This window comes from Piliocolobus tephrosceles, chromosome 4 (genome assembly GCF_002776525.5).
Source record: "Piliocolobus tephrosceles isolate RC106 chromosome 4, ASM277652v3, whole genome shotgun sequence".
Taxonomy (NCBI): domain Eukaryota; kingdom Metazoa; phylum Chordata; class Mammalia; order Primates; family Cercopithecidae; genus Piliocolobus; species Piliocolobus tephrosceles.
Window position 1 is genome coordinate 157,770,154 of NC_045437.1, and position 26,807 is coordinate 157,796,960.

At 44.0% G+C, this 26,807-nt stretch overlaps 1 protein-coding gene and 1 long non-coding RNA gene across 5 annotated transcripts in view; one reads left to right on the forward strand and one right to left on the reverse strand.

Annotated features, from left to right (window-relative positions):
* The window catches only part of P4HA2 (prolyl 4-hydroxylase subunit alpha 2), a 34,992-nt gene extending 18,996 nt beyond the window's left edge, over positions 1 to 15,996 (forward strand). For 2 of the 4 annotated variants that reach the window (XM_023196595.3, XM_031935496.1), the window contains 8 exons: positions 794 to 970; positions 4,476 to 4,546; positions 4,783 to 4,882; positions 9,692 to 9,745; positions 10,349 to 10,414; positions 13,129 to 13,197; positions 13,588 to 13,684; positions 15,519 to 15,996. In XM_023196595.3, the coding sequence (XP_023052363.2) occupies positions 794 to 970; positions 4,476 to 4,546; positions 4,783 to 4,882; positions 9,692 to 9,745; positions 10,349 to 10,414; positions 13,129 to 13,197; positions 13,588 to 13,684; positions 15,519 to 15,589 (705 nt within the window). In that variant the 3' untranslated portion in view covers positions 15,590 to 15,996. Of the gene's footprint in view, positions 1 to 793; positions 971 to 4,475; positions 4,547 to 4,782; positions 4,883 to 9,691; positions 9,746 to 10,239; positions 10,300 to 10,348; positions 10,415 to 13,128; positions 13,198 to 13,587; positions 13,685 to 15,518 lie in introns of all 4 variants that reach the window. The other 2 variants (XM_023196614.2, XM_023196605.3) reach the window with 2 other exon arrangements.
* Positions 15,800 to 23,386, reverse strand: LOC111529682. Its single transcript, XR_002727505.2, has 3 exons — positions 23,175 to 23,386; positions 20,888 to 20,966; positions 15,800 to 16,348 (listed from the first exon to the last, which is right to left on the reverse strand). It is a non-coding gene; the product is annotated as an uncharacterized LOC111529682 (long non-coding RNA).
* Positions 23,387 to 26,807: the final 3,421 nt, after the last annotated feature.

Sequence of the window (26,807 nt, forward strand, 5' to 3'; positions counted from 1 at the left end):
GTATAAGTGGAGAGTAAGTCTCTGTGGTAAAGACACCAGCATGTACCAGAGCTTGGTATTGAGCCTTTGAGAGCCCTGGGATCCTAGTGCTTCCTGAGGAGGCCCAGGTGTGACAGACTCTCGGCCTTTTCCATGCCCCTGTCTGCATGGCTTCCACTGGCTCCTCCACCAAGAAAGGTTTCTCCCCTGTCCCAGCTCTTCAGACCTACTCAAGTCTTCATGAAAAGGGTCAGAAATTACTCTCTGCCATGGGACTTGAGGATGTGAGGTGATCTTGGGAGAGAAGAAAGATTGCATGATTTGTGGGGTGTCACTTCATGCCAGTTAAGCTGAAGGGGCTTTTGTTTCCTTCCTTCCTTCCTTCCTTCCTCTCTTTTCTTTTCTTTCTTTCATCTCACCCTGTCACCCAGGCTGGAGTGCAGTGGTGTAATCATAGCTCACTGCAGCTTTGACCTCCCAGGCTTGAGCAATCTTCCTGCCTCAGCCTCCTGAGTAGCTGGGACTACAGGTGTGCACCATCGTACCTGGCAAATTTTTTATAGAGACAGGGTCTATGTCATCTAGGCTGGTCTCAAACTCCTGGTCTCAAGCTATCCTTTGGCCCTCCAGGGTTCAGGATTATAGGCGTGAGCCACTGTGCATGCCCACCTGCTGGGACTTTTGTTTTCTTCTGTGGTGTGGTGGGAGGGAGCAGCTGCTGGCCACGAGGTGAGACCAGTGTCTGCAGACAGCCAGACTGGGACCGAGGATTAGGACTCACTCAGCTCAGGGCCTGTTACTCTGTGCTCTCCAGACACCCCGGAGACAGAAGAGGCTTTTCTGTAGGTACCACCATGGCAACAGGGCCCCACAGCTGCTCATCGCCCCCTTCAAAGAGGAGGATGAGTGGGACAGCCCACACATCGTCAGGTACTACGATGTCATGTCTGATGAGGAAATCGAGAGGATCAAGGAGATCGCAAAACCTAAAGTAGGTGTCACTTCAGGTCCTTCTCGGGGCACTGAAGGGGGCAGGTCCTTTCTCTCATCCCTAGCACTATGGGTGGTTGGTTTGCTCATCTAGCCACCCTTTATCGGTATCTAGCATGGGCCTACCGTGGGGATACAGAGGTGCTTCAGACTCAGCCTGACCTTGTGAGTTCGTGGTCCAGTGGGGAAGAACAGGGTAACCAATGTGGACAGACAGTGCTATGATAGAAAGTCATGCTGGGAACAGGGCAGGTCCACACTGGTGTGTCGGTTCACCTGGTTGGGAGACTGGTGTGTGGGAGTTTTTAGGAAATATTCTGTAGGGTGCTATGAAGCTGGGTCCTGTGGAGCTCCTGATTAGGACTGTAAATGAGCGAATGACTTAGAGGAGAATGTATATCTTTATAGTATTGGGTCTTCTCATCCAAGGGCATGACAGGTCTCTCCATTTATTTATATCTTTTTAAGTTTTCTTCATATAAGCCTTGCACATTTCTTAAGTTTAGTCCTAAGTAGTTTCTTTGTTACTGTTAATTTACTTTATTTCTTCATCAGTATTTTAACTGGTTACATTATTATATTAGTTTACTATTCTATGCCAAACTGTTGATTTTAAAAATACATTTCATAGTAAGAGCTCATGTTTACTGAGTTCTTAACTGTGGCAGGAACTTCTAAATGCTTAACATATATATTAACTGTTATGTCACAGTTATGAACAGCTGCTCATAACGGTGTCACTGTCTCTGTTTTGCCTATGAAAAAGCAAACTTATGCAGATTGCAGCTAGTGGTTGAATTTACTTATTCCTTTTTCGGTTTTTAGCTGATTCTTTTTGGTTTCCTGGATAGCATTAGCACCTGGAAATAAGGAAAATTTTATTTTCTCATCATACTTGTAGTTCCTTTGTTTTTATAATCTTATTGAATCGCCCAGAACTTCTAGAGCATAATTACGAAGAATAGGAATCCTTGTCTCATTCCTGAATTTCCTGGGAATTCCTGTGGTATTTTACTGCCAAGTATGCAGTTGGCTGTTGGTTTGTGTATATATGCCGTATTTTACAATTATTCTTCTGTTTCTAGTTCATAAAAGATTTGCTCCCCATTTGACATCTTTCAAAGAGACCTACTTGCTGCCATATCCCATCACTGATGATTGGGAGGGAGGATTTAGCTGGATTCTCTGTTGCTCTGCTCCTAATAGAATTGTAGTGGCCGAGGTGACTAGGAGGCCCGACGCTCATGGAGAGACCTGAAATAGGTTCCTATCCTGGCCCCTGGACCTCATCCTGGAACACCTTGGCTTGAGGTACTAGGACATATAGGGCTTTGAATCAGTGGTTGGCATCGTCAGTGTGGCTGAGGGAGGGGGCTAGCCAGATGTATGGAGAATGGGGACTAGGACTCCCCTTTCTACTCAGCTCCAGAGTCCTCCAGGAAAGAAAACTACTTTGTTGGTTGTGCCAGGATTTCCTGGGAGATTTCTTACGTGTTCTTCAGTTCCATACACTGAGAACACTTCTGTGTGCATGTGTGCACATGTGTGTGGCTGGCCAAGGGGTAGTATTGGGAAAACATATGTTTGAATAGAAGCCATGTGAAGAGCCAAACAAGGATGGCAAACATGGCTTCTATTCAAAGATAAGCTGACCCCTCCTTTCCGGAGACTGTGAGGGACAGATGCTAGTCTGGCTTTGAAGTAGAGCCAATGAGCTTAACTTGGCCTGTGGGGAATGCCTGGCAGCTGTCTATGGGGTCTCTGGCCTGCTTTCAAAATAGCCCTGTGTTTCCCCTGGGGCAGAGCACAGCTGCTCAGAGCCTCTTTGTGGGTGTCAGGCCAATGCTGAGGCACAGATGTTTGGAAGGGGTCTGGTTGTGGCTGCAGTTTTCAGGGAAGGACTGACATACGCTGGAGCTCAGGAAGGGCCATGAGTAGGAGTTTGGGAGCCGTCTGTCCTGCTTGCACTGGCCATCTTACCAGATCATGCTATAGCAGCACAGTGTCTAGGTTTGTCCATCTCTCCCGCTTACTAGCCTTCTGGTCCATCTACTCCTCTCCATTCCTTCTGCCACCACCTGGCCTGGGCCACCATCATCTCTTGCGCTGACCTCTGCCGTGGCCTCACTAGCCTCCCAGTCCCCACTCTGGCCCGTTATTAGTCAACTCTCCATGAGGTATTCACAGTGATCCATTTTACATTCAAATTTTGAGTGTCCCTCCCCTGCATAAAGCCTTCCCCATTTCTCCTTGGCCACAAGGTTGCATCTAGTCCCTAGCTCCTGCGTGTCTCTTCAGCCTATTCTCCTACTACTTCCCTTAACCTTTAATCCACACCTACTGCCACACCCGTTTTCATTCCCAGGCCTCTGGATTGCTGCTCCTTTCCTGTTCCTGTAATGTTCCTCTACTTGGATTACTCATGTTAACCCTTCAGGCCTCTGCTAGGTGGTCTCCTCCCCTAGGAAGCTATTCTTGACACTATTCCCTGGGCTTCCACAGGACATAAGTTCATCCATGCTGTGCTGCAGTTACCTGGCTGGTTTTCTGCTTTCCCCACTTGACTGAGTTGTAAGAGTGCAGGGGCCATGTCTCAGTTACCTAGCACAGTGCCAGGCACAAAGTAGGCACTCATCAATATTTATTAAAATCAAGGGGAAGTGTGTTGGGGTGGGAGTACCTGGGCCTGTGGCTGCACCCATGTGAGGTCATTAGGACAGTCCACAACTGAAGCACATGGACCTTTGCCATGTTGGCTGACGGTGGGCAGTGAGTCCCTCCTGGGGTTTCACTAAGCCTGTCTGTGGAGACTGGGGGAATGAAGTAGATGAGGGGAGTGCGTGTGTAGTGTGTACATATGTGAGTGGGTGACTTTCAGGCAGTGGTTCACTTATTTTAACTTACAGAATCTTTTCCTGGTTTTATCATCTGACTTGTAAGGATCCCAAGGGAGTGAAAACTGTGCCATCTGTCTTTGTTTCTTGAGGCCGTGGGAACCCAGTGTGAGGTGCTACAGCAGGAGAGTGTTTGGATGGGTTTCTTGGCAGAGGAGCCCACTGAGGTTCAGAATGATGGTGGTACTTGACCAAGTTGGGAGAAGTACATAAGGCGGAGGCTCAGGGATGGTGGCACAGTCTGAATATGGTGGGAGCAGCTAAGCTCAGGCTGTGCTCAGGCAGGAGTGGTATGTGTGCCTGGCAAGGAAAGGGGCTAGCCAGGCAGATGCATGGATGGATAAAGCAGGCATAATTCTGCACGCAGTGCAGACCTGGGGAGGAGAAGGGATGAGCAGTGACCGAGCAGGGCAATAGCCAGGAACTGATTGCAGATTGGGAATGTGGACTTTTGCCCTCACCTGGCCTACAGGATCTTGGGGCCTTGGCTAGAGCCATTGGCTGCAAAGCTTCCTCCACTAGCATGATAGCAAATGTGGTCCCAGTGCTCTCTGGGAAAATACTCAAGGCAAAACAAACAAATCAAGTATTCCTTCTCCTCCTTCCTTCTAGCTTGCACGAGCCACTGTTCGTGATCCCAAGACAGGAGTCCTCACTGTCGCCAGCTATCGGGTTTCCAAAAGGTAAGCAAAGAGCAGGGGTTGGTAGCTGCTCAAGTCTCAACTTCAGGACTTCTCAGTGCCTACCCTAGGAATGGGTGGCTTGCCTTTTCCTGCCTGCTGGCGACTCCTCACCCCTTGTTGCAGCAGGCACCCTGTACTGCCTGTTTGTGCTGGCCCTGACTCTGGGGACAGAGTGCAGGACCTCATGGAAGCCTGCTCTTCCATCTTCTTTTCTCTGCTCTTTTCTTTTTACCCAGCTCCTGGCTAGAGGAAGACGATGACCCTGTTGTGGCCCGAGTAAATCGTCGGATGCAGCACATCACAGGGTTAACAGTAAAGACTGCAGAATTGTTACAGGTACAGATAGTTCCTGGGACTGTAGGAGTTGGGAAGTGGGTATTTGTGGCTAGATGGTCTCACAAGGTGTCCAGAACTGGGCCAAAAGAGGCCCAACTGTATGACTACTGCCTGATGCTATGAATATGGAGTGATCTCATTTTAGGAAACCAGAATTAATCATGCCTGCTGGCTTTCAACAATTAGTGTTCAACAAATATCTATTGAGCATCTGCTGGGTGCCCAAGTGTGCTGGAAGCTAGGGATCAGCGGTGGCTATGGCAGGTTCATTCATGTCTTCTTGACAACAGAAGCTCACATCCTGAATGGTCTCAGGGACATCTCTAAGAGAGCTAAAAATGGTTTCAGAGGCCATGGTTCTGTGTCATAATCAAATACATTTGAAGGTCAAAGTGTTCTGTGTGTTTTCTCCTGCTGAACCACAGCTGAAGTCACTCCAAAAGCAGCAGCAGGGGAGTTCCCCTGAGGGACTGCCAAGATGGGGTCGGTTGAGAATCCAAAGAAAGCGGCACTAAACTCCTGGATCTTCAGTCCACAGCATTTATTAGGGAACTTGCAGAGTGGGCTGCAGCAATCCTCAAAATGGACAGCAAGAGACAAGAGTTGTTTTACCTAAGTATTTCCACAGTGATGGGGTCAGAGTATGGAGTTTATCTGAGGGTTTAGGGAATTTGGTTCAGGGCTGGGGCTAGTTTCTTTCAGTGTTTTGGGCAACAACCTAAACACCTTCATCAGTGCCTGTGAATGTTCAAGACTCCAGCTTGTGTTCCAGCCTGAAGGGAAAAACCTGCAGTTGGCTGGGTCACAGAGCTGTCAAGGGAGTCTGATTTTCAGTCAGAACAAAGAAAGGCAGGGGTGGGTCTGGGGGACCTTACACTGTGATATGTAGGTGGAAGTGAGAGGCCTGGACTGGTTAAGCTGGTGCAGGTGGAGTGTTCTTGTCCAAGTACTCCCACTGGGACCCTGGCTTCCTGCCTTTATTCAGAGGTGATTATGAAGAAACGTGGCAGCACCCTACTGAAAGGTTTTGGGTAAAGCTCCTTATTAAAGTATCCTCTTGGATATTGAGTTCAAATCAGCACTGGCTGTGTTCCCTTATGAATATTGGAACTTCCGTGTTCTGTTGTAAAATTGATGACCTGAGACACTGTCAGAGAAGTTTCACTGGCATCTTTCTAGAGGCCCCTGGGTCTCTCTGTTTGGCCAAAGTTTGTGTATACTTAAAGATAGCAGCCTTTACCTTTATGATTGGCATTTGGGTCTGATCTACTATAGATCTCATTAGAATATTGACTGAAGATCATCTGGGAAAGATTTTTTGAACTTTTGCCTGGACATGCCCAAACAAATCAGCCTTCTTTTTGCTGCTGTTTTTTCAACAAAAAGAAGTGTAGCTGCATCAGCAATTGGAAAATCAATTTTGAAGTTCATCTTCATGGATTTGTGTGAAGTCTACCAGAGTTTTAAAAAACATACTGATTACCTTGCAAATAGTATTGTGAAATTTTAATATTTTTTTTTTCAGTTCAGTTCAACTTTGTGTTTTGTAATTTTTAAATAAGTTCTGCAGATAAGCACATCCATGGAGGACTTCTGTCTCATCTCCCACTTGCTGTGTATGTGTAAGAGCACCACCATTTCAAGAGAGATAGGCACTCTTGATGTGCTAGATGAGTCCCTGTTGGCATTGTCTTGACTCATATCTTCTTGGAGCAGGTTTTGTTTATTTGTTTGTTTGTTTGTTTGAGACATCTGCCACTGCTTCCTCTGTGTCAGAGCCAGTCTTCAGGACTTTCATGGTTCTGATCAAAGACCACAGTCTGCTTGGCTGATTTCATACCCTGGACCAGGAGGCTAAGTAGACAGGACCTCTGGCTCTGTTGCTTTCCTGGCTAGCTGTGCAGCTACACTCACCGTATAACCTGTCTTACACTCACCCATGGAAGACAGCAGCTTCTTGCTTATGGACTGACTTCTCTGCTACAATTTGGACTTTATCTTATCTGGCCTCTCATAGTGTTGTAGCTCAGTTGACTGGGGTCTGAATGCCAGACCTCTTGGTAGAGGGGCTCTTACAGTTAAGGATCTTCTGGAAGATTCAGACCACAGCTGCCAAGTGGCTGAGATGCCATTTTTGTTTGCATTCTTCTCCTAGGAACTGTCTTGGCATTTCCTTTGCCAGTCAGTGGTGTTGAAGGCTTTGATCCTTCATGGTCTGGGGAACAGGAACCTGGATTTCAGCATCTATCCCTAAGTACTTACTCCATATGAAATGCTTGTGGTATGATACGTGCCTAGGCACCAGCAACAGCCCTCACATCAGGTCCTTTAGGAAACGCTGCAGGAATCTGGAAAGGAGCTGGTTCTTCTATCTGTTGACATTCTTTCAGCTGTAGCTGACATGTTTGCTGTAGATCATTTGAAGGAAAAAGGTAATTGAGGCTTTCTGGTGAATTGGATGAGGGCTTATCTGATAGAGAGGAAGAGATGCTACACCTCTAGGATTCTCTAAGATTGAAGACTTCGGCTGCATGATGTCTCAGCCTCACCAGAAAAGTGATTTCTGACCTTTTTAATTTTGCCTTTACTCTGTCCTTAGCATCGTAAATACCCAGGTCTTTCAAATAACTGACTCCACTCTTACAATAGTAAGTCTAAAGATTTAAATGAATACCTCCTCACATGAATCAGTCTTGATGTACAGTTGCTTGTTATTAAAGGTGTAAGCCTGGGGACTTGCGTATGCCTGGATAGGCAATCTTACTGCTGCAAATCTAGATGATCCCATGCATTTTGTACTTATTTGGGAACTGTATTAAAGAGTGTAGGTACAGTGGCTTCAGAACCATGATCAAATATAATTCTCCAAACCTAAAAGATGAGGCAGCTCTCGCAACGCAACTTCTTTCACTGCCTGGGATCTGTAAGTTTAAACAATCCATTTAACAAGTGGAAGTGTTGGAAAATGCAGTCATATTCTGCAGCTCCAGCAACAAGCACTAATTGAATTTTCCTGAGTGCACTGGCACAGAGTCACAGTCGTGTTTAAAATTTTCTTCCAGGCCAGGTGTGGTGGCTCACATCTGTAACTCAGTTCTTGGGGAGGCCAAGGCAGGAGGATTGCTTGAAGCCAGGAGTTTGAGACCAGTCTGGGCAACATAGTGAGACTGTCTCTACCCCCCACTCCCCCCAGAAAAAGGAGAGAGAAAAAAATTTTCTTCAAGCTCTTGACTACAAAAAAAGATACGCTTTCTCAGCTGCTCTGGCACTTCTCTCCTTAGATGCATCTCCAGCCTTAGGGCCACCTGCTGAACCAGGCTTCCTTGTGCTGTTGACAGGATTTCCAGGTATTTTTGGTGCAGGAATCTTAAAGGCTGAAGCAGTGGATGACAGCATGTTTTCATCCATGCTTTGTATCAAAAGTTTTATCTTTGTAGATATTGAAAATGATACTGCCAACATTTTGTGCTCCAATAAGAGAATTTCCTCTCTTATAAAGTCCACTGTCCCTTTCTGTCTTGCATTTCTTTTTTTGTGTGTATGTGAAACAGGGTCTCACTCTGTTGCTCAGGCTGGAGTGCAGTGGCGCAGTCATAGCTCAATGCAACCTTGAACTCTTGGGCTCAAGCCATCCTCCTGCCTCAGCTTCCTGAGTAGCTGGGACTACAGGTGCATGCCACTGTGCCCAGCTAATTTTTTCATTAGTAGAGACGGATGGGGTCTTGCTATGTTGCCCAGGCTAGTCTCAAACTTCTGGGCTCAAGCAGTCCTCTCACTTCAGCCTCCCAAAGTGCTGGGATTACAGGCATGAGCCACCACGCCTGGCTTCTGTCCCACATTTCTGTAGGTCTCTGTCATTGCTAGTTTTGTAGCATCTCTCACCTGACCGTTGGGATAGCAGAAAAGGATATACAAAAAATACCAACTTTCTGAGAACTTATGGCCTAGCCCCAGAGGTTTTTATGTTTTCAGTGAGACACACTAACCAACTGTTCCCAGACAGACATTGGTGGCGCTGCTTGATCCACCAGCTTCCATATCAGATTCTGTGCTTCATCTTTAACCTTGGCTCTCATTCTGTCTACTGAAGCTGAGACAATAATTGTGATTTAGGACTTCCCATTGTGCTGATAAGCTGTCCACAAAGGCATTTACAATTTCTAATCCAATTTATGACACCTGGTAATTGCTCAGATGTTACTTCAGGTCCAGGGTCACGCTGGGGTTGCTGATGTAGTGCGGTAATTCTTAGCCACCCGGCAGCTGGCCACCCATGTTGTGCTGTTTCATTCCATGCAGTAGACCACTGTGGGAATCTGCCCCACGCAGTCTCACCAGGAATAGCAGTGGTGGTAGGAACAGTACAAGGTGCTGAGTACCTCCAAAACTAGTTTAAAAAAGAAAATCCTCTTAAATTTGTTACTGACTTTCCTCTGGATTACTATCTTAGTATGTCCCAAACAAACTGGGTCCAGGGCCAGGGCCGGCCTCAAGCAGTGCTCCCTTTACTGCTGTCTGAGTGTCCATGAAGGGGCTGTAGCTTTTCCTCAGTGATCATATGCAGTTCACCCATCTTGTTTTGTTTGGGAAACCACATTTGTGCTGCAGCCTTACTCTTGGACAGAAATGTAGACTTGTTTGTGATGTTTGCTCTGCCTGTGCTGGCAGGGCGTGGTTGTCTTCTACCTTAGAGAGGCTGCTCTTGGGAGTTCTGGTTTTCAGGCCTGGGAAGATTGTATCCCTAGAGTGATGGGCTGCTACAGAGCTGTTCATGCTGCTTACAAGGTCTAATGCTGTTATTTCCCACAGGTTGCAAATTATGGAGTGGGAGGACAATATGAACCACACTTCGACTTCTCTAGGGTAAGGCCTAAATCACAGGTGCTTTCAAAGGGCCCTACTCTAGCTGATTTGAGAAGGGTGGAGCTTCTAGGAGCATTTCAGCCTCCATATCAGTGCCCCCACCCCTTGTCCTCCCTCCACCTCTGCATCACTGGGAGAAACTCTTTGTTACTGGTGAATCCCAAATCTGGAACCAGGGATCCTGCAGAACACAGTGGAGCCTGGCTGTCTCCCCTGTAGATGTGAAGAGTTCATCCTCTGCCTTAACTGTATCACCCTTTGCCCTGATTCTAAAGCAAAGAGCCTCACTAGGTCTTTGTGAAAACTGTTCTTGTCCCTTTTCCTTTTCCCTGCAAACCCCATGCCCTAGCCAGAATTTACTTTGCAGCCTTGGCACATGTTCCAGGCTGATTTATGGAACACACACTACCTTCCCATGACCCTTTTGGTCCTAGTCTTGTGGGTGGTGGATGAAGCCTGTTGTAAACTTCGGTGAAAGTTGTTGTCTGTTACAGCGACCTTTTGACAGCGGCCTCAAAACAGAGGGGAATAGGTTAGCGACGTTTCTTAACTACGTAAGTACTGGGTCCAGGCCCACCTGTTCATTCTCACTTAATTTTGTAGAATGATGAGCGACATACTTTCAAGCATTTAGGGACGGGGAATCGTGTGGCCACTTTCTTAAACTACGTGAGTATGATGTGTGCTGATGGGCGCTAAGGGGACCCTGGGTCCAGAGGGCTGCCTTATATCCCACCCCCATCAGGGCTGATACCATCTGCTATAAAGTAATGGTCAGGTCCTTCTGGCTTTCAGCACCCTTCTTGACTGCAGTAGGGAGAGTTGGCCTCTGTTTCTTTTCATTTTCCCCACTGCCACCACCAGGACTTTAACATTCCTGGCTATTTTTTTTTCCCCAGTGTTTAAAATTGTGATAAAATAGACATAACATAAAACTTACCATCTTAACCATTTTTAAATGTATGGTTCAGTGGTATTAAATATATTCATAGTACACAAGTATCACTACCATTCATTTCCATCTATTTTCATCTTCTAAAACTGAAACTCTACCCATTAAGCAATAATTCCAGATTCCCCTCCTGCAGCTTCTGGCAGCCACCATTCTGCTTTCTGTCTCTGTGATTTTGGTTACTTAAATAAGTGGAATCAAAGTATTAATACTTGTCTTTCTGTGTGGCTGGTGTATAATGTCCTCAAAGTTTATCCATGCTGTAGCATATTCTGGCTGCTGCTTTTTTTTTTTTTTTTTTTTTTTGAGATGGAGTATTGCTCTGTCACCCAGGCTGGAGTGCAGTGGTGTGATCTCGGCTCACTGCAACCTCGGCCTCCCAGGTTGGAGCGATTCTTGTACCTCACCCTTCCAAGCAGCTGGGATTATAGGCGCTGGCCACCATGCCTGGCTAATTTTTGTATTTTTAGTAGAGACGGGGTTTTACCATGTTGGCCAGGCTGGTCTTGAACTCCCGACCTCAGGTGATCTGCCCACCTTGGCCTCCCAAAGTGCTGGGATTACAAGCGTGAGCCACTGTGCCTGGCCATTCTGGCTCATTTTTGATGGGCACAGTGCTAGTCTGGATTTTTGGGATGGGTGCCCTGGAGGGTTCCCTCCTTGGCACCAGAGTGAGGAGTCAGCGTTAGCTCTCTCTAGATGAGAGCTACCTTTGTTTTCTCCAAGGCTTAGTGGCCTGATTCCCACCTCTTGTCTCTGTTTCATCTATAGGTTGTAGGGTTTACCTTTCACGTGAGGAACAGTTTCCTCTCCCTTCTGCTGAGAGCCAGCTCTAAAGAGACATAGAGGCAGTAAAGTAACTTAGAGACAGAAGCCTGTGTCCGTTTTTTCCTTTTACGTTTTTATTGTGTGGTTATTACATGCTGGGTATTGTGCCATGTACATGTTGGTGAGCAGAACACATGTGGTCTCTCTTGTGGTGCTTGAGGTCCAATATGAGAGACTTATTTTAAACATCAGAGAGATTCTTCTTCTTCTTCTTTTTTTTTGGGGGTGGGGGACAGAGTCTCCCTCTGGTGCCCAGGCTGCAGTGCAGTGGTGCGATCTCAGCTTACTGCAACCTCTGCCTCCCGGGTTCAAGCGATTCTCCTGCCTCACCCTCCCAAGTAGCTGGGATTATAGGCGTGCACCACCATGCCCAGCTAATACTTGTATTTTTAGTAGAGACGAAGTTTCACCATCTTGGCCAGACTGGTCTCGAGCTCCTGACCTCAAGTGATCCACCCACCTTGGCCTCCCAAAGTGCTGGCATTACAGGTGTGAGCCACCTCGCCCAGCCTAAACATCAGAGAGAGTATTACGTAGTTATGGAGACAGGTGCTGTGAACCCCAGACTTGGGGTTCAGTGGAGGCCTCTCTTTGGAAGTAACATATCAGTTGAGACTCAAAAGTTGAGTGGAAATTAGCTGGTAGAACATGGTTTCTGGCACGAGAGCGAGTGTATGTAGTCCTGTAAGAGAAAAGGAGCTTGGGATGTTGGAAAAATAGAAAAAGGCTGGTGTGTCTGGAGAGAGGCTAGTGAGACTGACAGGGCCTTGGGGTTCTAGAAGAGAATTTGAGTTTGATCCCCAGGGCTGTGAGAAGCCATCAGAGCTTTTTGTCTTATTCATTTACCATATGTCTGTCAAGTACCCTTCACTGAGTCTGGTATGTGTCCTGTGGAAATATTTTTTAGCTCCAATTTTTATTACATTATGGACAAAAAAAGTAAGAGAGCCATATGGGAAAGAAGAAGTGCTTTGGCCATGAGTCAAGGCATGCTCTGTGGGCATGAGTGCAGCCTTGCTAGTGTGGAACTTGTGTTCAGTGTAGTTTAAGGCCTTACCATGGGAGAAAGCAGGGCCTCTAGAAACACAGTGCCCCACCTTCCCACTCAGGTGGCCCCAAGAAGGGTGGCTACTCCGGTGAAGTCTGACTAGAGCAGCAAACTACTAGAGCCAGAGAAACAGAGCTGCAGTGGGGACTGCACATAGTGTTGGAAACAGTAGGGAGCTCCTGGTCAGGGCACTTTGCTGAGTATAGTGGCTTAGGCAAGGCCAAGGCTAGATGGGAATTCAAGGGGTGGGGGTCAGAACAGGCATTTTCCAAGTACAGACTCAGATTATTTTCATCCAAGGACAGCCTGGATGTGGGTCTCCTGTGGCCTCAACTCTTGCACACTCATGACATGGAGACTGTTCTAATGAATCACACTGATTAAGTAGGCATGGGAAAACCTTTCTTGGCTAACGGGCTGGCCATGGAGCAGACTCCAAGCAGTGTCACTGATGCTCAGAGGGGGGTGATCTGTACACTTTGTCATGTCCTTTGTGGCTCAGTTGCTCTGAGAGCCTTGCTTAGGAGGACCAAGCTCTATGTCTTACATTTCCAGATGAGTGATGTAGAAGCTGGTGGTGCCACCGTCTTCCCTGATCTGGGGGCTGCAATTTGGCCTAAGAAGGTAAGTTCTGATTCTTGTGGGTCAGAGGTTGAAGCAAGGCTCAGACTTTACTTTGTCCATGTCCCCCAGTACCATTACCTGGCCTGCCTGATTGTCACTGTGATGTGCCTTAGCCCACCTGGAGTCTGACCTTGTAGCCTCAGCTTCTCCCTGGGAAGAAGGGACAGGGAGGGAAGCCCCTTCAGGGGCGGGTGAGTTCCCAGACTTCTACTCCAGAAAGGTAGGTGCTTTCTGGGAAAAGTCTCTATTGCTGGAGTCCCAGAGCCCTGTCCCCCGTCCATGGGAAAATGAGGGTGTTTCTGCTCAGGGCAGAGCTTCTGTGATGCTTGTGGTCAGGTCCCTGAGCACAATCTCTAAGAATGTGTTCTGAAAAGACAATCTCTTTCCCAGGGTACAGCTGTATTCTGGTACAACCTCATGCGGAGCGGGGAAGGTGACTACCGAACAAGACACGCTGCCTGCCCTGTGCTTGTGGGCTGCAAGTGGGGTGAGTGTCTTAAGGGGTGGTGTTGGTGTTGGTGGCCTCAGCTTGGGTTTTGCTTACTGGCCTTAGATTCTGAGCTGGGAGATAACTGCTGCCAAATTGCAGAGATTGTCTCCCTTCTTAGGTTTTTTCTGCTGTTACTACCATCCAGCCATGTCATGTCCATGCACCTGGTAAATGCCAAGGCAGCTGGTTGGAAACACTCGGAGATACACAGGGAGCTGAAGAAGGCCTGAGGACGAACAGCTGCATAAGCACCATAGGTCCAGGACCCTCTGGCAAGGCTTCTGGGGGAGCAGAGTGGAGAGCTGGAAGCAGTGAGGGGAAAGAGTGTCTCAGGCGAACAAGGCCCATATGGATGGAGACACAAGCTAAAACCAGCATATGGGTGTGGGGACAGGCTCCCTTGTCACTTGAAGAAAGGGAGACCTGTGGCACAGGGGCCAGGAGATGAGGCTGGAGGCTGGGACCAAACTGCAGAGGCTCAAGCTTGAGCTTTATCCTGGGAGCAGTTGTGTGAGCCTCGGAGAGGCTTAAACCAGGATGTGACAGGAAGTGTTTGCTAAGGAGATGAGTGTGTAGCCCCCCTGGAGAGTTTTGAAGATAAATAGTGATGGATTCACAGATAATTAAGCAAATGAAAAAGAAAACAAGGCAGTTGCTGAATTCAGGGGAAAAAAGTTGTACAAGAGATAAGTATAAACTACTAGATGGCTCAGGCGTAACACTTACATGATATAGTTATGTACACACTGAGTATTACTTTAACTAAAACTTGTGATTTACCTGTACCGGAAAGATGGGAGGGGATAAGTATATGTTTTAGGGGTAGAATAAAAGAATTTCAAAGTTGAAAGTCACGGAATAGAACTATAAGCATGTTACCTAGAAAAATGAGGTTAAATATCAGAAGAAACAGCTAGAGGAGTTTAATGTTCCCTGGGAGTGGGGATTAGGGATGGGAAGGAGAAGCTTCGGAGATTGCTGTGTATCATTATAAGCCTTGTGACAATTTTATTTTTTTCAATGAAGTACATGTATTACTTTATATTTTAAAAGCTCTGTGGCTTCAGTAGTGCATTGAAATAAAATTTTGATTCATTATGAGAGAGTCTGTGAGGAACAGAATCATGATTCCTGTGTTTTTGAAGATACGGCATGGGGTGACAGTGCTGGCGGCAGCTCTGCTGCTCTTGTGCCCATGGCATACAGACTGGATCTGCGGGTCCACGGCTCCCGAGGTTAACATCAAAGCCTTCTGCAATGCTGACAGGCTTCCTCATCCTCACATCCTACCTCTCAGTTTCCACCTGCCACCTCCCAGTAATATTAGGCTTCTTGAGTCCTCAACACGCGTCAGGGTGGCTCCTGCCTTGATTACTTTCTCATCCTGTTGTCACTCCTGGGACCCTCTTGGTGAGAGAACCCTCTGGGTATGTCCATCTTCTTCCCAGGATAACTTCTATTTAACTTTATATTCTAGCTCTAGGATTTCCTCTTCCCTCTAAGAGCAAGAAATGTGTGCACGTTGCCATGGGAATAGAGCCAAAGGGCATCGAAGGTCATGGGCATCAAAGGGCATGATTAGATGCTCTTTGGTGCTATTCCCAGGGCAACCTGCACACATGTATCTTGTCCCGCTGGCAGATTTTCATACACTTACCTGTTTACATGTATCTTCCTCACCAATTCATTAGCAAATTGAGGCCTGAGATCATGTCTTGTCTTATTTGTGTCTGATTCCAGGGCACAGTGCAGGGGTCATCATGAAGGAGTCATTCATTCAGGCTACTAAACTGACCAATAGGATTGTAACATACTTGCTTTCTTTTCACAGTCTCCAATAAGTGGTTCCATGAACGAGGACAGGAGTTCTTGAGACCTTGTGGATCAACAGAAGTTGACTGACATCCTTTTCTGTCCTTCCCCTTCCTGGTCCTGCAGCCCATGTCATCTTCAAGTTCAATGTGACAGACACCTTTGTATGTTCCAGTTTCTATCAGGCTGGTTTTTGGAGAAATGAATGTTTGTCTGGAGCAGAGGGAGACCATACTAGGGCGAGTCCTGTGTGACTGAAGTCCCAGCCCTTCCGTTCAGCCTGTGCCATCCCTGGCCCCAAGACCAGGATCAAAGTGGCTGCAGCAGAGTTAGCTGTCTAGCGCCTAGCAAGGTGCCTTTGTACCTCAGGTGTTTTAGGTGTGAGATGTTTCAATGAACCAAAGTTCTGATACCTTGTTTACATGTTTGTTTTTATGGCATTTCTATCTATTGTGGCTTTAACCAAAAAATAAAATGTCCCTGCGAGAAGCCTTAAAGAGCCTTACTTGGAGTATTTTTAAGACTGGAAGCTTTTACCAGGTTCATCATTTCCTGTGCATCGCCTCCATGCAGGCAGAGTCTGGATCATGAATGCTTTAGTAACAAAGCATCTTGGGTCTTGGATTTGAGACCTGGTTTCAACACTTGTGTCTCCTCTAAGTGTCAGTGTCCTTTTCTGGAAAGTGGGGTAAATAATTTCTCTTTGTCTCCCAGAGAACATAGCACATGTGTTCATGATTGTAATGCTGTTATAATGTGTAATTTATTTTTAAATTTTGAGATAAGAATTGTTCATGATACATAGATGTATACTTAAAAAAAAAAAAAAATGAAGGTGAGCAGGAGCACCTGTGTCAACACCAAGTTAGAGAAGAGAATGTTTTCAAGTCAGTACCTTAGGAGCCCCTTGGGAACCCCTCCTAGATCACATCTCCTTCACTGCCCCCAGCACTTTGGAGATAACCATTGTCTAGTGATGTGTGGTACTTGTTCCTTTGCTTGTCCTTATAGTTTTACTGTCCATGATTAGATTCCTAAATAAGTAGTTATTCTGTTTTCCCTGATTTTGAACTTCTACTAATAGAATCAGAGTAAATATTTTTGGGTATGTGACTTCTTTTGTTCAACATTGTTTTAAGATTGATCCGTGTCGTGTAGCTGTAGTTTGTTTTAATCTTTATAGTACAGTTTTGTTAATGTTTATTGTAGGACTGTACCATAATACAGCCAGTATGCTGCTGATAAACATTGGAATTGGTTTCAGTCTTTGTATATTGTGAATAATGCTGTGATAAACATTTTTATACATGATTCCTGCTACACATATAAACACATTTCTGTAGGATATATATGTAGGTATGGAAATGTGGGGTCTTAATGGTGTTCCAACTTTGCTAAATAATGTATTCCAAGGTCGTTATACACATTCTCACCAGGAGTAAATGAGAGTTCTTATTACTCCAACCTTTTCCAATATCTAGTATTTTCATACTTTTGCATTTTAGCTAGCTTGGTATGTTACGGACTAAATGTTTGTGTCCCCCCTGCCCAAATTCATATGTTGAAATCTTAACCCCCAATGTGATGCTATTAGGATGTGGAGCCTTTGGGAGGTAATTAGGTCGTAAGCCTGGAGCCCACACGAGTGGGATTAGTGACCTTATGAAGAGATCCCAGAGAACTCTAGCCCTCTTTCTGCCATGCGAACACACAGCAAGAAGATGCCTGTCTATGAACCAGGAGGCTCTCACTAGAAATAAACCTACTAGCATCTCGATCTTGGACTTTTCAGTTTCCATAACCATGAGAAATCAATGTTTTTAATTCAATGTATGGTATTTTATTATAGCAGCTCTACCTAAGACAGTACGTGTATAGTATCTACTTTAACATTGTTGATAATGTTGAACAACTTTTCATGTTATTAGTTATTAGGTTTCTTCAAGTCTTTTTGATTCATAGAAATTTAAAAATATGTACACAAGCTCTTTGTTATATATTTTGCAAATATCTTCTGTGGTTTGTCTTTTTACTATTTTCTGTCTTTTGATAAACAGCTTTTAATTTTTATGTCAAATCTATCAAGCTTTTTCTTTTTGATTTATGTTTTTTATGTCTTATTTGAGAAACCCCAAGATCATGAGGACGTTTCCTGTGTTCTCTTCTGAAAGCTATATAGTCTTTGTCATTAATTTTATCTTTATACATGGTATGAAGTGTAAAGGTCTACTTTTAATTTTTTGCGTATTTTATTAGGATAGGATGGGCTTTTGCTATAGTGATAAATAATCCCCAGATCTCAGGGGCTTAATATATAAAATTGTCTCATGCACAAAACCACTGGGTCTAAGGCAATTGCTATCTACTGCCATCTAATCTCCCTCTAGTGGCTTCCATGGGTAGACCCTAACAGGAAGCCAGCTGATAAGGGAGGGAATCTGGGAAATGTAGTTTACAGAGTGGCAGCTACAGTAGAACAGTAGAGACTACAAGGATGAGCTTGCAGCTGAGAACGGAAACATGACTGGCACACTAGGTTTTTTCTTTTCCTGTTTGAGACTTTTTTGACTTCTTGAATTTGTACAATGGTATCTTTAATCAGTTTTGGAAAATTAAATGATTTTCTCTTTCAGCATTGTCTGTTTCTTCTGTAACTGATTAATTGTAAGTTGGATCATATCATGATATTATCTCTTAATCTCTTTCATATTTTTATATCTATGCTATATTTGGGGAGAATTTTATACTTGTTTTGTACAAAGTTCACTAATTCTGTCTTCTGTCGAGTGCATCCAGGAGTCTTTGTTTAAGGACTTTAAAGATGTAATTCTTTGTTTTCTGGCTTATACCATTTCTGTTGAAAAGTCGCTATCTGGTCCTTTGTTGTTCTTTTGAAGGTAACTTTGCCCCCACCTGGCTGCTTTAAAGATTTTTTTCTTTTTGGTTTTCAGTAGTTTTACTATGGTGTTCTTAGTGTGGGTTTCTTTTTTTTTTTCCTGCTTGGCATTTAGCTTCTTGAATTTCTGGGTTGACGTCTGATCAATTTTGGAAATTTCTCAGACATTATATCTTCAAATATTGTTTCTGTCCCATTTTTTCTCTATCTGCTCTGAGACTTCAGTAATCTGAATGTTAGAACTTTTCATAGTGCTCTATGTATCTCCTATTCTGTGTCTCTCATGCTTTTTTCCTTGTGTTTCAGACTAGATATTTTCTATTGATCTGTCTTGGAATTCATTTGTTACTTTTGCTGCTAAACCCATCTACTGAGTTCTTAATTTCATTTTTTTAAAAAATATTTCTCAGTTCTAAAATATCCATTCATGTCTTTTTTTTTTTTTTTTTTTTTTTCTTGAGATGGAGTCTTCCTCTATCACCCAGGCTGGAGTGCAGTGGCGGGATCTCAGCTCATTGCAACCTCTGCCTCCCAGGTTCAAGCAATTTTCCCACCTCAGCCTCCCAAGTAGTTAGGATTACAGGCATGCGCCACCACGCCCAGCTAATTTTTATATTTTTAGTAGAGATGGGGTTTTGTCATGTTGACCAGGCTGGTCTTGAATTCCTGACCTCAAGTGATCCACCCGCCTCGGCCTCCCAAAGTGTTGGGATTATAGGCATGAGCCACTGCGGCTGGCCCATTCATGTCCTTTTAATGGATTTTAATTCTCTGGAGAATCTGTCTTGTTTTCTCTGTGTTTTTCTCGGACTGATAAATCAGTTGTGTGAAATTTTTTGTCTGATAACACCATGATTTTGATTTTCTATGGCTGTCTTTCTATTGTCTTTTTCCCTCCTTAGTTTCTGGTCGTTTGGTCCACTCTGTTGATATGCCTGGTAATTTTTGATTGAATGTGTATGACATTGTAGAGCCTCTGGATGGATAACCTCCTGCACAAAGGACTCACCCTTTCCTCTACTATGCAGAATGGGGATCCATCACCTTAATCCAGTAAGGATCTGAGCTGACTTAATTAAGACTGGGTGGTAGTTTTCTTAAGACTCTAACTCTGATTTACCCTTACTTCCCCCGGTATAGGATGTAGTCCTCCAGGATTTTCTAATTGAGAGCCTAGTGTGTTCACTGGATCTGTTCCCACTGGCAGTTCCTCAACTCCAATTCTTGTCTTCTCAGTACCAGACTCGGCCCAAAAAATTTATCCTCCTTTTCAAAGAATTTGAATTTTTTTATCTAAGCAGATAGTTTTTGCTTACCTTCTTAGCCTTACATTCTGCACAGCATCAGAATTCAGAAAATGCCTCACTGGGTAAACAGGCTGAGTGTCTGGCCAAGTTCTCCACTCCTCCCTCTTATTCAATATTCTGAGAAACTACTGGCTAATTTTGGTTTTTCAATGCCCCTTGACACTGTCAAAAATTCTTTTGGTTTCTCTGCCTCTTAGTAGTTGCCCATTGCTCTGGATCCTCATTCTTACCCCATGGCTACAATCAGTAAATTATTATTATTATATGTTTTTTGAGATGGTGTCTGGCCCTGTCGCCCAGGCTGGAGTACAGTGGCGCGATCTGGGCTCACTGCAAGCTCGGCCTCCCAGGTTCACGCCATTCTCCTGCCTCAACCTCCCAAGTAGCTGCGACTACGGGCGCCTGCCACCATGCCTAGCTAATTTTTTTGTATTTTCTAGCAGAGACGGGGTTTCACTGTGTTAGCCAGGATGGTCTCGATCTCCTGACCTCGTGATCCGCCCACCTTGGCCTCCCAAAGTGCTGGGATTACAGGCATGAGCCACCGTGCCCGGCCAGTAAATTATTTAAGGATAAAAGAGACTACGAACTTTTGGCTCACCCACAAGATTTATCCTTCTTCAGGATCTCGATGCTCAAACTCTTTTTGCTTCAGCAATTCATTGATGTCTTCCAACAGTTTTAAGAGATTTTATTCAGCTTTATTCATTTAGGTATGAAAATTGGTCTACCATAAGCTATTCTATCTTGGAAGTAGAAGTCGCCTATTCATTTTTTTAAAAAATTATTTTTATTATAAAATACTGATACAGAAAACCTTATCTTTGTTATCTTCCTTTGTTATCTAGTATAATAAGATGCTCCACACTCATCTTGAGCATTTCTCACATTAAGCATGGAATCAGCCATTAAAGAATATTATTATATGTTGACGTCTGCCTGTCAATCCCAGCATGGTCCTGGGAACAAACATGGGATAACTTCTACCTTAGAGACAGGGCATTGCTTTCAGCAATCCTTATTAATTTAGCTTGGCAATAATATGTTCACTAGGGCAGCGAAGAGTTATTGAGCGTTTCATTATGCATTTGGTACTGTGCTAGGGATGTTACAGTCTGTTATTGCATTCAGCAACTTTTCAGAATGAATAAATAAGCAGAACGTCAGAAAGGTTAGGTAATATACCTGAGGTCACATGAAGTCTCATTGCTGGTAAGTGGAGGATCTGGCAATGAAACTCTGGCAGCTTCCAAAAGCCTTTGCTCTAGAACAAAATTTGTATTTTTATGCATTTAACAGTTATTAAAGATTTGATGGGGAAACATAAGGACTGTCTTTACCTTTAAAGAATTCTGAGCAATGGAATGGACTCATAAATAGATGTGTGAAATGTGAGAAGTCTGATGACAGAGAATGTGCTTGAGGAGCACGGTGGAGTGAAGGTCTACTTTAACAAGAAGTTGGCACTACAGTAGGCACCATTAGAACTGGGTCTTGAAGTATGAGCAGGAATTTGTTTACTGTGCTATCCTAATTTAAAATACATGCACGTGGCTTAAAAATAAGGGACAAAGGAAATTACCCTAAAATAGTTCCTGGCCCACCTTACTGCCCACTCCTAGTCCCCCTTCCTAGAGGAACCTTTTCAAATTATCTTTATTTTAATTTTTTCTGGCTATAAAATGCTTATAAAATGCTATTGCTTGATTTTTCCACTTCATAAATTTGAGGGATGATCATTTAGTTTATATTCACTATCTCTCATGGTACCTCCCCCTGCTTTTGCCATTTTTTGATAGTTATATTTTGTATAGTCCTCTCTTGTTTGCCTGACAACATAATTTTTTTGTTTGGTTAAAACTAAGATGGTGAGATGAAGATCTAAACTAGAATTTTGCCAAACAAATGATCACTATTGTCTAGCCAAGTTGACACATAGAATTAAGTATCATATATCCTTTTGCCTCCCAACTACTGATCAGTTATACTTTGGACATTATTTTAGTAGCCATGGTAAGTTGCTTCTAAAAGTTAAAAACACAAATGTTATGTTACTTAATTTAGTTGAATTAGTCACTATAATGTTGATGTAGCTAATCATTAAAAGGAATTTGTGTCATATTTGTCTAATAGAATTCAAAATGAATTTGTAATGTATATAATTTGCTAGGGCTACCATAACAAACTACCACAGAATGGGTGGATCAAACAAAAGAAATTTGTTTTATTACAGTTCTAAAGGCTAGATGTCTAGAATCAAAGTGTCAACAGGTTGTGTTTCTTGTGAGGCCTCCCTACCTGGCTTGCAGATGGTCACCCCTTGGTCTGTGTGTTGACTATGTCATATCAGATCAAAGTCTGCACATATTAACTCATTTTACTTTAATTATGTCTTTAATGCCTTGTCTCCAAATACAGTCACATAGTGGGTGGTTAGGACTTTAACATATGAATTTTGGGAGAACACATAAAACTACTAGGAAATCATGTTAGATCTGATACACTATTGAGACTAAAGCAAAATACTTTTCCTTACTCTTTGTACATCAGATATAGCCCATCTTGAACAAATGTATCTGATTATTAAGTATGTTTGTCTAAGAATAATGTCATAACACTAGAAGTTTTTATTTTGAGAAAAAGGGATATAGGCTGTTTTATGAAATTATTAATAAATTGAAAAAGATACTGACATAAAATATCTTTGAGGCCATGGATATAATTGGACAAATACAGCAGGTGTGTATTTGTTTCCTAAAATTATTTTTGTTTCCTAAAATTATTTTCCCCTAAAATGGTTATGCCAAATAAATTCATAATCTGTGCAAAAATGCTGCTTCTGTGAATTCAAATATAATCTTTTTAGTATGTACAAATGATACATAATCTTTTATGAATTCATTGAGCAGTGGAATGTTATGCTTGTTCTAAAAACCACATTAAAAACAAATCCTGAGAGGCATCAAAGTCAAATATGATCAAGGTACTTCACACAAATACATTTGTCAAATATTAAAAGAACATAAAATGACACAATATCCTAAAATAGGAACCATCTTGGTGTGAACAGATTACAATTTTTCATGTAACTTGTCTATGTGGGATGATATTTTAAACTTAGTAGAAAAAGGTTTATGAAAAAAAAGACTATATACAAAGCTGCATGCTTAATAAAAGGCCTATTCCTTTGCTTTTAACAAATGAGAGAAAGTAACTTAAAATTATGTTTGGTTAAAGTAAAACTTTAAAAGAGATATGAATATACTTAAAGAAAAATCAGAAATGTACAAATTACTGAATGAGCGTATCAATTATTGTGGGAAAAGTGTTTGTTGAATAGAAATTAAAGAGATTACAGATGTCCTAGAGATGGAGACATGAAAAATCAAATGAAGTATTTTGGTATTTTTACTTGGAGAAATTTTCTACGAATACATCTGATTAACAAAAAGCAGCCATTGGCTTGACTTACCTCTTAAATAGTCCAATGAATTAAATCCTGTGGCAATTTCATCTGAAATAGGGGTAAACAGCATGCAATATCAATAGTTTGCATGAACAAATGTGACCCTGAAAGAGCCAGTCCTTCAAGATGGATCTCAAGTGGCTGACTGGGCCTAAATGTAAAGCAGAGTTAAGAAGCCATTTGGTGACTAGAGGCAACACACCTATTTTGAGTTCCCTGAAAACCCACACCTCTTTAACTTTGGAACTTTCAGAGCTCACCTGAACCAACCAATCAGAGCCCACCTCCCTTGCTGCTCAGCTGTATCAACCAATCAGAACTGTGTTTCCATCTCATTTGTATCAATGACCCTGATTGGGAACCAGGGCAGGAACTTTTGCTATAAAGCTAGAACCCTTCCTTTCTTCTTTGGACCACACCTTCCTTTTACACTGAATGATGTGTTGGACTCCCTAGTTTGCAAACTATTCACTGGAATAAAGCCCCTTTCTTCCAGATAACTTTTGTTCACATTTGTAATATAAAATCATGATGTTTGTATCCTCTAAAACTGATTTGTAAATTTTTTTTTGTGCAGTCTTACCCAAATTTCAAAATGGTCCTGAGAATTTTTAAACAATACCAGTCACAGTGTGATATAGTTTGGATCTGTGGCCCCACCAAATCTCATGTCAAATTGTAATCTTCAATGTTGGCCATGGGGCCTGGTAGTCGGTGATTAGATCATATCATGGAGGTGGTCCTTCATGAATGGTTTAGCACCATCCCCTTGGTGCTGTTCTCTTGATAGTTATCATGAGATCCGGTTATTTAAAAGTGTGTAATACACTTTGGGAGACTGAGGCAGACAGATCGCTTTGAGTTCAGGAGTTCAAGACCAGCCTAGGCAATATGGTGAAACCTCATCTCTACAAAAACTACAAAAATTAACTGGGCATAGTGGCTCACTCCTGTAGTCCCAGCTACTCAGGAGGCTGAGTTTGGAGAATTGCCTGAGCCCGGGAAGTGGAGGCTGCAGTGAGCCGAGACTGCCACTGCACACCAGCCTGCGTGACAGTGACCTGTCTCAAAAAGAAAATGTAGCACCTCCTCTCTCTTTCTCTCTGTCTTGCTGTCTTGTTCTCTTGCTCTTGCTCCTTCTCCAGCCATGTAAGATGTGTCTGCTTCCCCTTTGCCTTCAGCCATGATTCATAGTTTCCTGAGGCCTCTCCAGAAGTGGAAGCTGCTACACTTCCTGTACAGCCTGCAGAACCACGAGCCAATAAACCTCTTTTCTTTATAAATTACCCATTTGCAGGTATTTATGGCAATGCAAGAACAGACCAACGCACCATGGTATCCTGCAAAATCCCGAAGTTAATTAAAAATTATTTAAGATCGTCACTTAGTCAAGAGGAGTAGATTTTGACAATTTTATTGATCAGTTTGCTTCCATTAAAGTCATTGGTATAAAATATTTAAATTTAATGTTAGTTTTAAGATACCACCTTTCAATATTATCAACGAATTTAATGTGTAAAAGTTAACAAAAACACGAAAACGTACATAAGGAGCATACATTTTTCATTTTGCCTCAGGTTTCAATATGGTTTGCACGGCACTGCCCTTAAGTTTCCAAACTTGGCATTTTGACTCCAATATTAGATTTGCCAGATTCAGCAAATGAAAATACAAGTAACACCCAGTTTAACTTTAGATGAATAACAAATATTTTTTGCATAGAATATATGCATACTAAAAAGTTTGTTGCTTATCTGAAATTTAACTGGGCATTTTGTATAATATCTGGTAATTCTAAAAATAATTATCTTACATGGTTAGAAAAAGCTCCCTACTTCTTGGTACAATGTAACCGTTGTAGCAACACCGTCTTGCCCCTTTGATTGCTGGTTATGCAGATGACTGAAGTGCACACACGGGAAGTCACATGGCTTCTGTGCCACACTGTCCAGCCTGTAGGTTTGTCCAGTCCTTACCAGGTCTAGGAGAACACAGCAGCCTCACTCCATCTGAGGGCAGAGGAGCAAGCATATTCCCCACTGCCATGACCCTCTCCCCAGCTCCCTCTGCTTCAGTCACACCGCCCCAGTACATTTGTGCTTGTTGGTCCCTCTGCTTGGAAGGTACCTATCCCAAGTAGTTTCTACCCTCATTCCTTTCCAGACTGATCAAAGATTACCTTATCCAAAAGGGTTCTTGTTTCACTGCTGTGCTGCTCAGGCTGGTCTGGAATTCCTGGCCTCAAGTGATCTTCCCAAGAGGTTCATCCCTTCCTACCTTCCTTGGTTCCCTCCCTTCCCTCCCTTCTCTTTCTTTCTTTCTTTCGTTCGTTCGTTCGTTCGTTCGTTCGTTCCCTCCCTCCCTCCCTCCCTTCCTTCCCTTTCTTTCGACAGAGTCTCGCTCTGTAGCCCAGGCTAGAGTGCAGTGGTGCGATCTCTGCTCACTGTAACCTCCATCCCTTGGGTTCAGGTGATTCTACTGCCTTAGCCTCCCGAGTAGCTTGGATTACAGGTGTGCACCACCACACCCAGCTACTTTTTGTATTTTTAGCAGAGACAGGGTTCCACCATGTTGGCCAGGCTGGTTTCCAACACCTGACCTCAAGTTATCCGCCTGCCTCTGCCGCCCAAAGTGCTGGGATTACGGGCGTGAACCACCGTGCCCAGCCCTGTTTTATTTTTTCTTTAGAGCACTTATCACTGAGGTAAAAGGCGGGACTTGACTCTAGACGCAGGCATCAGACACCGGACCAGATTAAGGACTGGCTAAAACAGGGCCAGGGCCAAAGTAGCTTTCAATCAGACAGCCTACCAGGATGCCACAGCAATTTGCAGTTGCTATGACAACACCCTGGCGTTAGGGCCCCTTTCCATGGTAATGACCCAATGACCCCAAAGTTACTACTCCTTCTCTAGAAATGTCTGCATAAACCTCCCCTTAATCTACATGTAATTAAAAGTAGTTATAAACATGACTGCAAAACTGCCCTGAGCTGCTACCCACTGTCTATGGGGTAGCCCTGTTCTGCCTCTTTAAGAAAGTTGTTTTCGTCTACCTCTGGCTTGCCCTCGAATTCTTTCCGGGGCAAAGCCAAGAACTTTCGTGGGCCAAGCTCCACTTTGGGGCTCACCTGCCCCACATCACTGCCACCCGTTAAGTGATTTAATTTGTGTATTAGTTCGTGGTCTGTCTCCCCCATGGTATAGAAGCTCCTCGAAGGAAAGAACTTTGTTTTTCCACTTCTCTATCCCCAGTGCCCAGAATGGACATTTGGAAAGCATCAAGCAGCCTCTCTTGCTCAGTGGGCACTGAAATGGCACTCGGAGCTCAGTACCCAGATAAAGGACACCAACTCTTCCCCCGCGCAGGCCCCGGGAAGGGGCGAGGCCGTGCGAGGCCACGGGAAGGGGCGGGGCTTCTGAGGACCTGGGGCAGGGTCTGGCAGGGCCTGAGTTTTCTGGAAAGGCCTTTGACCTGTGGGCGTGTGCCTAGAGGTTAGGTGGTGAGAATGGCAGGGAGAGAGGACAGCAGTGGGGCCACAGGGTGTGTGTCTGTGGCTGCACTGGCTTAGGGCTGTGGCTGGCCCCTCCCTTCGGACCTGGCCTGGCAGATCAGCCCCGCAAGACCGGGTCGCAAGGC